Source organism: Lachancea thermotolerans (assembly GCF_000142805.1).
Source record: "Lachancea thermotolerans CBS 6340 chromosome B complete sequence".
Lineage (NCBI taxonomy): Eukaryota > Fungi > Ascomycota > Saccharomycetes > Saccharomycetales > Saccharomycetaceae > Lachancea > Lachancea thermotolerans.
Window position 1 is genome coordinate 749,556 of NC_013078.1, and position 11,937 is coordinate 761,492.

General features: G+C 48.4%; 4 protein-coding genes across 4 annotated transcripts; 2 read left to right on the forward strand and 2 right to left on the reverse strand.

The window, feature by feature from the left end:
* Positions 1-31: 31 nt before the first annotated feature.
* SLH1 (RNA helicase) lies at positions 32-5,896 on the forward strand (the record flags this gene model as incomplete). Its single annotated transcript, XM_002552140.1, has 1 exon — positions 32-5,896. The coding sequence occupies one exon, from the start codon at positions 32-34 to the stop codon at positions 5,894-5,896; it is 5,865 nt and encodes a 1,954-aa protein (XP_002552186.1).
* Positions 5,897-5,948: 52 nt separating this feature from the next.
* Positions 5,949-6,617, reverse strand: EFG1 (Efg1p; the record flags this gene model as incomplete). Its single annotated transcript, XM_002552141.1, has 1 exon — positions 5,949-6,617. The coding sequence occupies one exon, from the start codon at positions 6,615-6,617 to the stop codon at positions 5,949-5,951; it is 669 nt and encodes a 222-aa protein (XP_002552187.1).
* Positions 6,618-6,893: 276 nt separating this feature from the next.
* Positions 6,894-7,487, reverse strand: KLTH0B09240g (DUF2406 domain-containing protein; the record flags this gene model as incomplete). Its single annotated transcript, XM_002552142.1, has 1 exon — positions 6,894-7,487. One exon carries the CDS (start codon positions 7,485-7,487, stop codon positions 6,894-6,896), a length of 594 nt encoding a protein of 197 aa, XP_002552188.1.
* Positions 7,488-9,217: 1,730 nt separating this feature from the next.
* Positions 9,218-11,680, forward strand: KLTH0B09262g (Zn(II)2Cys6 transcription factor; the record flags this gene model as incomplete). Its single annotated transcript, XM_002552143.1, has 1 exon — positions 9,218-11,680. One exon carries the CDS (start codon positions 9,218-9,220, stop codon positions 11,678-11,680), a length of 2,463 nt encoding a protein of 820 aa, XP_002552189.1.
* Between the last annotated feature and the right edge of the window lie 257 nt (positions 11,681-11,937).

Sequence of the window (11,937 nt, forward strand, 5' to 3'; positions counted from 1 at the left end):
ACAGATCATAGAGAATAATATAGAGGCCGTCATGTCGACACAGTACTCGATAGACTCGGTGAGGTCTTACATGGATGCTATGAGCACCATGGTTTCAGCGGCGCAGAACTTCAAATTAGGTGAAAATATTGCTGTTGCTCCAGAAATTGACAACGAGATTGAAAAGTCGAAAGACGAGTCCTACGTGCAATTGACTACGCTTTCTCAAGATAGAAATGAATGGGATGATATTTTCGATAGCTTCGGTGAACTTTCCAGGGCCAACGTCACAAACGCAATTGAAAGCGCGATTGCTGAAGATTCCTCAAGCGTGACAAATGAATTGAAATCTTATATGAAGGGAATAAACTCATCAGAAATGGATGAGGAAACGCTGTTGGAAACGCTTTTGCTTCTGCTTCAAAGTGAAAATCAGGACTCTCTTCAGAGCGAGCTTTTAGATCTTTTGGGGGATGAAAATATCGAGTTTATTTCATTCCTTGTCCAAAATCGTGAGGAACTTATTTCAATACCACCCGAAGAGATCAAAATTGCTCTCAAGTTTGAGAACAGTGATGGTGATTTTCTCACTCATCGCGAAATCCGCAAACAGTATTTAAAAAATGCTAAAGATGCCAAAAATACCGAGCTCAATCCTCTTCAAAAACAAGCAGAGTACCCACATGTTTTCCGAAAATCTGAGGTTGGCTCAAGTTTTGCGCTTTCTTTCACAGGTCAAAAGTTTGCCTTGCCTGTCGGCACAACAAGATCATCGTTTGCGACGCGTGAAGAAATCATAATTCCGGCTGCCGAAGCAGGCCTGCGAAATTCAATGAGATTCAAAAATATTGTGATTAAAGACTTGGATGTGTTTTGCACCTCAGTGTTTACTTACGAAACCTTGAATGCAATACAATCCTTAGTTTACCCCGTTGCATACGAAACAAATGAAAACATGCTCATTTGTGCTCCAACAGGGGCTGGTAAAACTGACATTGCATTACTGACTATTCTTAACACAGTCAAACAGTTTTCAGAAGTTGATCAGAAGGGAAACATTGATATTGAATACGATTCGTTCAAGGTTGTTTACGTTGCACCTTTGAAGGCTCTGGCAGCCGAAATTGTCGAAAAGTTTAGTAAAAGACTTGCAGTTTTTGATATGAAAGTTCGTGAGCTCACAGGTGATATGCAGTTAACGAAAGCTGAAATCCTGGAAACTCAAGTGATTGTAACAACACCTGAGAAGTGGGATGTCGTAACGCGCAAAGCAAACGGTGATAATGATTTAGTCTCGAAAATTAAGCTGCTCATTATTGATGAGGTTCACCTACTTCACGAAGACAGAGGTTCCGTTATAGAAACTTTAGTTGCGCGTACACTACGTCAAGTCGAAAGATCGCAGTCTATGATAAGAATTTTAGGTCTCTCGGCAACTTTACCTAATTTCATTGACGTAGCAGACTTTCTTGGGGTCAATAGGCAAATCGGCATGTTTTATTTTGACCAGTCCTTTCGTCCCAAGCCCTTAGAGCAGCAGCTTCTTGGCTGCAGGGGCAAAGCCGGAAGCAAACAAGCGAGGGAAAACATTGATAATACGGCGTATGAAAAAATGGTGGATATGATACAGCGTGGTGCCCAGGTAATGGTTTTTGTTCACTCAAGAAAGGAGACAGTTAGGAGTGCAAGAAACTTTATTTCGATAGCCACTTCTCATCATGAGATTGATCTATTCACAGAGGCTTCTTCAATTCGGGAGTTTTATCAGAAAGAAATGACCAAAAATAAGGATAAAGACGTTAAGGAGCTCTTTCAATCAGGCTTTGGCGTCCATCATGCTGGTATGTCGAGATCAGATCGTAATCTCACGGAACGAATGTTCAAAGATGGCGCAATCAACGTCTTAATCTGTACTGCCACTTTAGCATGGGGTGTCAACTTACCTGCTGATGTTGTTATTATAAAAGGCACACAAGTTTACGACTCCAAGAAGGGTGGCTTCACTGACCTGGGCATATCTGACGTTATTCAAATTTTTGGACGTGCTGGAAGACCGGGATTTGGTTCTTCAAACGGGACAGGTATCCTCTGCACTAGTAGCGACCGTTTGGATGATTACGTTTCCCTAATAACACAACAACATCCTATTGAATCAAAGCTAGCAACAAAGCTAGTTGACAACTTAAACGCAGAAATTTCTCTTGGGAGCGTTACCAACGTCGAAGAAGGAATTCAATGGCTGGGCTACACATACCTCTATGTTCGCATGAGGAAAAATCCTTTTAGCTATGGTATAAACTGGGATGAAATCAGGGACGACCCCCAACTTTACGAAAGAAGAAAAAACATGATAATAAGCGCTGCAAGAAGACTGCATACTCTTCAAATGATTGTGTTCGATGAAGTTTCCTTACATTTCATACCCAAAGACTTGGGACGCATTTCGTCTGACTTTTATCTACTTAATGAATCCGTTGAGATATTCAATCAACTATGCAATCCTAGCGCGACTGAAGCCGACGTACTATCAATGATAAGCATGAGCAGCGAGTTTGATAATATGAAGTTTCGAGAAGAGGAGGCTACCGAGCTATCACGACTAATGGATAACGCTGCCCAATGTCAGATAGGGGGCGAAGTCGAGTCAGCTCAAGGAAAAACCAATATCCTGCTGCAAAGTTATATATCGCGTACTCGCATATTCGACTCTGCTTTGTCTTCCGATTCTAATTATGTTGCTCAAAACTCGATAAGAATTTGCAGGGCCCTCTTTTTAGTTGGTGTTAACAGGAGGTGGGGCAATTTTGCAAAAGTGATGTTGGACGTTTGCAAATCAATAGAGAAGCGGTTGTGGGCTTTCGACCACCCACTGTGCCAGTTTGAATTACCCGAACCTGTCATAAGACAACTACGAGACAAGAATCCCTCCATGGAAAGTCTACTGGATCTTGAGTCAGAGGAGTTGGGAGATCTCGTCCACAACAGAAAAGTTGGACACAAACTGTATTCAATTTTGAGCCGTTTTCCAAGACTTGAAATATCTGCAGATATTTTCCCAATCACAACAAATGTCATGCGCATTCATGTGGCTCTCACTCCTGCCTTCATTTGGGATATGAGAATCCATGGTAATGCCCAGTTTTTTTGGCTGTTTGTCGAAGAATCAGATAAATCACAGATTCTACATGTTGAGAAATTAATTCTGAATAAACGCCAGATGAGTAATCCCCACGAAATGGACTTTATGATTCCGCTTTCTGACCCGCTACCTCCTCAGGTTGTTGTGAAAGTCGTTTCTGACATATGGATCGGGAGCGAGTCCACACAAGTCATCTCTTTCCAGCATCTTATCAGGCCGCATAACGAAACTTTGCAAACTAAATTACAGAGACTAAGACCACTGCCAACTTCGGCAATGAAGAACCCATTGCTAGAACAAATTTATCCATTCAGATACTTCAATCCCATGCAGACAATGATTTTCCACACACTTTACAACACCAATGAAAGCGTCTTTGTTGGGTCTCCCACCGGTTCCGGTAAGACAGTAGTTGCAGAGCTAGCGATGTGGCACGCCTTCAAAGAATATCCCGGAAGCAAAATTGTATATATTGCTCCAATGAAAGCTTTGGTTAGAGAACGTGTCACCGATTGGAGGAAGCGTGTAACGCCAGTCACAGGAGACAAAGTTATAGAATTGACTGGTGACTCTTTGCCTGATCCTAGAGATGTGAAAGACGCTACAATCATAATCACCACTCCCGAAAAATTTGACGGTATATCACGTAATTGGCAAACACGTAAATTTGTTCAAGAAGTGTCATTGATCATCATGGATGAAATTCACCTTTTGGCAAGTGATCGCGGTCCTATCTTAGAGATGATCGTTAGCCGTATGAATTATGTGGCATCCCAAACAAAGCGCCCTGTTCGATTACTTGGTATGTCAACAGCCGTTTCAAACGCCTACGATATGGGTGGATGGTTAGGCGTGAAAGACAATGGCCTATACAATTTCTCCTCAAGTGTCCGTCCTGTTCCTTTGAAAATGTACATTGATGGGTTTCCTGACAACCTTGCCTTCTGCCCGCTAATGAAAACGATGAACAAACCAGCGTTCATGGCGATCAAGCAGCATTCACCTGACAAGCCCGTCTTGATCTTTGTCGCTTCTCGTCGGCAAACAAGATTGACAGCTCTTGATTTGATCCATCTTTGCGGAATGGAAAGTAATCCTAGAAGATTTTTGAATATTGACGACGAGGGTGAGCTCCAATATTACTTGTCACAGGTTTCCGACGAGACGCTTAAGCTCTCTTTGCAATTTGGGATTGGTTTGCATCATGCTGGTCTTGTGGAGAAAGATCGTTATATTTCTCACGAGCTCTTTCAAAAAAATAAGATTCAAGTCTTAGTAGCAACTTCTACATTGGCTTGGGGTGTGAATTTGCCTGCTCATTTGGTGATTATAAAGGGAACTCAATTTTTCGATGCCAAAATAGAGGGCTACCGTGATATGGACCTGACTGACATCTTACAGATGATGGGGAGAGCAGGTAGACCTGCTTTTGACACATCAGGAACTGCCATTGTTTACACAAAGCAAGCAAAGAAAATGTTCTACAAGCATTTTCTGAACATTGGTTTCCCCGTCGAATCGTCACTACACAAGGTTTTGGATGATCACTTGGGTGCAGAAATTGCGTCTGGATCCATTGCCAACAAACAGGAAGCCATGGACTTTTTAAGCTGGACCTTTTTGTTTAGAAGAGCCCACCATAACCCGACTTATTACGGGATTATGGAAGACACAAGCGCCGCAGGGATCAATAAGCATTTGAGCAACTTAATAGACGACACTCTAAAGAATCTAGAGGAATCAAGCTGTGTTGCTTTGAGGGGTAACGAAATAGAAGCATTACCTTTCTTGAGCATCTCCTCGTACTACTACATTTCACACAAGACAATTCGTCAATTACTGAAACACATCAAAAACACGGCTTCATTCCAGGAGGTTCTAAAATGGCTATCGCTAGCTTTTGAATTCAATGAGCTTCCTGTGAGAAATGGAGAAATCATCATGAATGTTGAAATGTCAGCACAGTCGCGTTATTCTGTGGAGAGCACCTTTGTCGGCGAAGATGAGCTTCCTATGTGGGATCCACATGTCAAAGCATTCCTCTTACTTCAAGCCTACTTCAGTCGTGTGGACCTTCCTATTGCGGACTATCATCAAGATACCATTTCTGTATTGGATCAGGCGTTGCGTATTTTGCAAGCTTACGCTGACGTAGCAGGCGAGCTTGGCTACTACAGTACGGTTCTTACAATCATAAAGGCGATGCAATGCGTGAAGCAAGGCTGCTGGTATGAAGACGATCCCGTTAGTTTGCTGCCTGGAGTTGGACTCAAAAGAATTACTGATTGTGAGTTCTCTGAAACAGGATTTCCCCTTGAGAAATCCCATTCCATGAATCTCGATAAGATTGGAAGGCTCAAGTTCAAGCAGTTAGAGCAAGTGGCCAGGAAGCTCAATGTCGAAAAAGAGAAAATTAAAGACTTTATTGGGGAGTGTCAAAAATTGCCAGTTTTGGATAATATTAGAGTTGAACCTCAGAGTGATCCTAACGAGCTTGTTATTACTGCGGTACACGCAAACCCCCGGCACAACAGAAATTTTGAAGTCTACTGTGAGAGGTTCCCCAAGACGCAGAAGGAATTGTGGTTTGTAATTGGGTATCAGGGAGAAGAATTAATGATGGTCAAAAGATTCCAGCCTCGTAGGAAGAACAATGGTGTCGCCATCAGTGGCGAGTTCGTGGTAGCTGAAGAGCTACATGGACAGACCTTGAGGTTTACCATTATCAATGACGCTCTCGACATCAAGTACGATTTCGAGCACACATTGGCGCGCTAACCGCGACGAACAGAATGCAATGAATTTATAAGTAATGTACATATGTGGGAATTTACTCAAAGAAGTCGTCTTCGTCCTCGTCCTCCTTTTCAGACTCAGAGATTGAAGCTTCCTTGGAAGCGCGGCTTTCCCCGGTCTCCAATTGGACGCCGGTATCGTCGCGGTCCAGCTTTTTGCCTTTGAGAATGTCTTTCAAAGGAACAGGCAAGGTGCCTGCGTCCATTTTCGCCGCGACAAGATCACGAAACTGAGCTCTTCTGGCCTCGGTCTTGGCCACGCCCTTCTTGTCGTCGGTGTCGCGAGACTCGCTTTCTTCAGAGGGGTAAAGCGCAATGTACTTTTCAGTTTTTGGGAAATTGACGACATAGCAAAGATCGATGGACCTTTCACGAACCGCATCGGCATCTCCTTCCTTCACAGATTTGGTGTATCGCCTTAGCGCCTTCTTGCGCTCAAAAAACCTCACCATATGATATTTCTTGGCGTTGTTCTGGATCTTGACACGCTGCTCCGCGTTATGTAGTTCAAGTCGCAGCGCTTCGAGTGCACGCTCTTTCTCGATCAGAACAGTATCAGGGAGGACGTCCTTTTTCTTTTGCAGCAGGCGCTCAATGTCACGGATTTTCCTTTTTATCTTGTTGGAGCCTGACCCCAACACGCGCGCGAGTTGGATCGGCGCTCCAGCACTTTTGTTTGTCCTTCTCCTCTGTTTCCTGTCCATTTCTAGTGTTGCTGGGCGATTATCTTCGATGCGATGAGATGGCGAGATGAGCTTGAAATTTTTTTACAGCTGCAGGTGAAACAACACTTTTTGGCTATTAGTGAGAAGCGATGTCCAAAGCTGGGCAAACAAGGACAAAAAACAGCAGTAGAAGCGCAGGTGGGGTCCTTAAGTTCCTAAGAGGAGTATGGAAACAGCGGGTATCTTGTGTTTTTCTTGACATATATATAAAACGGGTAGTATTTGGGGTTGGCGTCACAGGCCAGCAAGGGACGGCTATTCAGCGGTGTCTTTCTTGCGGCCAAACAGGCCACGCTTCTTCTTCTTTTTGGAAGGATTCAAAGCGGAGCCCGGCGCCGGCGCCGAGTAGATAGCTTGCTCCTGCATCATAAATTGCGAGGAGGGCATACCGCCAGGGCCACTGGCGGCCATTGCGTCGCCCGAGTTGCCAAACTGTGGAAAGTCGGGCCTTACGCGGAAGCCATACTGGTGCGTCTCGAGACGCTGACCCCAGGATGGGTCGCCAGAAATGGAGTACTCAAATCCGCGAATGGTGTCAAGCGGACGCTCGTCACGCGCGCGCATGGGGTTCGAGATGTCGGGCTGCTGAATGGGCTGCCCGAAGACGTCGCGCGTTAGATGGTCGGGGCCATCGCCGGAATAGTACGACTTGCGGTTCGGATCGTCCTGCGACACGTCCGCGGCCTGCTCGAAGGGCTGGGCCTCCTGCACGGCCTCAAGAACGGGGTCGTGCACCGAGGAGGCTCTGAGCTTGAAGTGCTCGCGGTCTTCCTTGGTAAGCTTCGTGTCTGGCGCGTGTAGATGGCCAGCACCCGTGGATGCGTTGCTGGACTTTCTGAAGAGTCCCATGTTGGTGTTGAAACTGCGGTCGGTGCTGAAGCCTAAAGCTGATATGTGGCTGCGGTCTGAAAGAGTGAAAGTCTTTTTGTACTGGAATGCTGAGTGTCGGGAGCTTAAAGTCGCGGCGAGGAGCTGAGGTCCTGTGGAGTTGAAACGTTCGTGGGTAAACAAAGAGAATGGTGTCTTTTTTTAGAGTCCTGCTTGTTTTGATCGTTGAACCGGAGATCATCTGAGCCACCATGTCGTGCGTAGTTACGGGTCGACTCACTTGCCAACTCACTGGCCAAATAGCAGCCTGGGAGTCTGAGAGAGCACCAGCACACGCAGTATTTCTGTGTTTACAGGCGCCTGAATTCCAGCAATCAGCTAGGCGTAGCCTTGTTAAATTAAACTCCAGGGAAGCATGCTTTTTTCGTTGTTTTCCAAGATGCCTCGCCAAGAATCCAATTGAAAAGGCGTCCCGCACGCGACGCGCAGAAGTTAATAGATTAGGGATGGAGAGATTCATTTCCGTTTAGAGATGCAATTGCAGCCTTGTTTTTACGCCGGTAATAGGTCAGATTCTTTGCTAACGAAACATCGTTTGCCAGTGAGTTTTTACTGCCTGATTTCTGAATTGCAGGGGCCGCCAGCGGCTTGTTTGAACATTAAGCTGGCCACGGGATCCTAATGAGATGCGGGAGTCTGTGTATTTGGAGGGTCATTGCGCAATTGCTCATACAAGATCCCAGATGAGAAGGAAAAATGGGTCTGCGAGGCAGTCTCAGCTTTAATGTATGTGCACTTTGGAGCGTAGGAGCACTGGACTGATCGGTTGTTGAGCTAACCAATAGGGCGTACGCGCCTTCGAGCCATTGTGCCAGCCAACACAAAGAGTGTGTCTTTAAATTAGTTAGCCGAGATGCTACTGTATCAGAGTTCAGTACGGTGGCAGTCTCGTGAGCATTCCTAGAGCCGGTTCGCGGGCCTGCAGTTTTCTTAAGAGCCGGAGGCCGAGAAATTGAGGGCATTCGTGGCGCAGTGAAACGGGCAGCCGGCAAGCTTTTACAGAAAGCATCTGCCCTGCAGCTTGAACCGTCTTGAGTTTTGCGTAAGTAGCCCCTAAACTAGCAGAGCTCTCTATGGAGTCAACTCCGCGAAAGTTGACCGGATGCTGGGTTGTGTGGCGCCAAACGAAGCCTTGCTGACCTCCAACGGAGCGCCCAACAACTTCTCGTATCGGTGGCATGGCACAACGCCGCGCAATGGATGTCCGCGCAAAAGTCTCGTTCACATGTCTCTACGGGCCCTCCAGCTACACGTCATCCTCCCCGCAGACGCGCACATGCCCTCCGCAGACCATAGTCGTCAACTAGGTGCCTTCCCTTGTCGTGTGTATAATGGATGCGCCTGCTATTGCCACCGATAAGCCGATAAGCCCACAATAAAGCGCAAACATCCGAGAAGAATCTTGGCTATCGTTTAATGGAATCGAATCTCCGTTATCCTCGTTCGTCGGCGAAAGCCTCCAAGTTTTGTTGTTCACTGTGGCAACAGCGCATCTTTATCAGTCAAGATCATCGCAGCTTTCCTTCACAGTAGGTAAACTGTTCAACAAGCAAAGAGTGCGGACTAGCACGGATATGCTCCTGTGAGTAAGCGAGCCGCGAATAGTCAGCAAGGGATTGTTGCGAGAGCCAGACTTTGTTATCAGTCACAGCCTTCTCTTCCGCGTTACCATCTCACGCTTTTCCTCGCTAATGAAAGTGAGTAAAGACACCAAGAAGCCAGCCGAAAGAGCCGCACGAGCATGCTTGAACTGTCGAAGACGCAAGGTGAAGTGCAGTGGGCAGTCGCCATGCGCCAACTGCCGGAACTACAACTGTGCCTGTACCTACGCGGTCAGCGAGGCACAGCCACAACAAGAACACTGCTTTAACCATCCTCGAGACGTGACCAGAATGATAGGACGCATGGAAAAGTCTCTTGAGAGTCTCGATGAGCTTTTGCACAACAACAGCGAGTCGTGTGCGGTACTGAGCGAAATGTCCGCCAAGATCGAGCATCTCAAGTCGCTGCTCGACACTGGGATTAATGCGAAGTGGGTTACCGCGTACCGAGGCGAGAAGAGTTTGGAGTACGAGATCACGTACCGGAACCACTCACTCTTCAGAAGATATCAGCCGTCGATCTCGAACCTTAAAAGCGCGTCAGGGACCACGTACGAGCTATACTCGCCCATTATGTCTCTTTCAGTCAAAGGTGTCTCGAGCGTGATGCACAAGCTGCTGTCATATGCGGATAACGAGGCTGCGCGTGAGACGTTTTATCTATTCTTGAAGTCATTTGACGCGGCAAACACGTTCTATCTGACCAGCGCTGCGTTCTGGTCGATGCCGCTATCCACGAACCTCAACCAGTTTTCAAGTGCGCCGGCTCGAGGCACAACGCCGCTGCGACTGCTTGTGTCACAAATTCCTGCGGAGCTATGGCCGTCGCCCGAGGCCCGCGAAAAGGTAGATCTCACGAACGCAACGCAGGCATGTTGCGAACTCGTGCGTGTGCTCGAGAAGCACTATCGCATCAACGGCGATTTGCCGTTTGGCGACGGAAACCTGCATAGCTTTGTGCAATTTGTTGGCATGGACCAACTGATCACCACAGCGTGCGCGGAGCTTTTGACACGTAGCACGCTGTCCGAATTTCTCAGCATAGAATATGCGGACGCGCTCTTGTCTTTCCTCGAGTGCAAGACTGCGCTCGAAACCTCTGACCGCCTGTGCAAGATTGCAGCGATTGCAGTGCGTATGCTCATAGACCTGGGACTCGACCGCTGGGAATACTATGTTAGCGTCGACGAGCACACCGCAAACCGCCGCCGCAAGCTGTGGTGGCGTGCGTACTGGTGGGACCGTCTACTCTCGTGTTACAGTGGCCGCGCACCTAAGGTCAACGATGCGCACGTTACATGCTTGTTTCCCCGCGAGGTCATGGCATTGGGGATAGACGACTCTATGGACCACACTACAATCTTGGAAAACATTCCCAAGAGCGGAACGGATCTTGAAGCCGTCATGCTCGCCGCGTACCTAGCTGCGGGAAGGCACACTTCCTATATGTTTACGAACGTGCTTCACGCGCGACGTTTCACACACTACAAATTGCATTCTGACGTCGGCGTCGCTGCTTCGGACCTGATCGAAGAGCTGAACGTGGAAGTTGATGGCATACTGCGGTTCCAGGCGCGCTTGGACGCGCAGATCGGCCCCTACCGCGAGGCGCTTACCGCACACCCCATTTATCAGCCAGTGCTGCCGCACCTTGCCTGTGTTTCCCTGTGTCTTTTACTTGCCGTCGAAAACCTAATTCGCCGCGTGCGTGAAGCCGTGGCGACGGCGCGTCCGCTGCCGGCGGCCAAGTCCCTAGCGCGCTGCCGCAACCAAACGCTCGATTCCGCGCGTGCCCTACTCGTCGACGTCGCGCACTGCAAAACTCTGCGCCAATTTCTTGCCGACAAGCTTGCCTCAACAGTCGCTTTCCTAGTGGCTGTGGACCACTTCATCCACGGCGAACCCAATGCCGTCGATCCAGCGTTGCTCGCCTTGATCTGCAGCTTTGCCCACCAGCTCACAAGGTTTTCGGTCACGCACAAAAGCGAGGGTGATGAAGGCGCACATACAGAGCTGCGCTACCCGAGCTCTATCCTACTGGTACTAGCGCGGATCTGCTTGCAGATCCACAATGCACGACACAGCCCCTCCGGTGCCGATACATTGAGCAGCGCGCTTGCCGAAGTCCTACCAGCCATAACAGTGCCTGAAGTGCGCGCGACTGTTGCCGAGCTGCTTACTGTAACTTCGCGTATCTGGCGACCGGTGTTAAGCTGCAAGGACGTTTCTGCATACCATGGCGCGATTCTGCGCCACTTGGATAGCGGCGACCCCGCCGTCGCAGAAACAGCGCGCAGCGCTGGAAGCAGCTTCACACGCACAGATAGCGTCGACCAGCACGCCGATGCCAACCGCGGTGGTAGCGCAATGGGCACCGCCGCCGCGGCTGACGTGGACGACGGTCCTACAGATCGCGGTCACGTGTATCAGTCCACCGCGTTTGATGCTCAGCTACTGGAGCTCGAGGCGCTGTTGGACTTCAGCAGACTGCCGGACCTGGCGTCCGTGCTGTGCGATTACGCAGGCAACAGTGAGGCCCCCGCGGACCTTTGAGCTAAGCCGCATGCGCGCTTTACGTCGCAAGGCCGTAACAGTTCGCTAGAGCGCACCAGCAGCCTCTCCACGACGTGCAGCACGCGTTTAGCGCGGTTATCGGCCGCACTGCGGCCGTTTTTCGCTTACATTGAAGCGCGATACCGCGTGCGGCTCCAAAAATAGCCTGGTGCCTGCCATCGCCAATGCTACAGTATTCTGCTATAAAGTGCAAGCTGTGCGCGGAAGAAAGGGTCCTTTGTATGATATCAGCACTA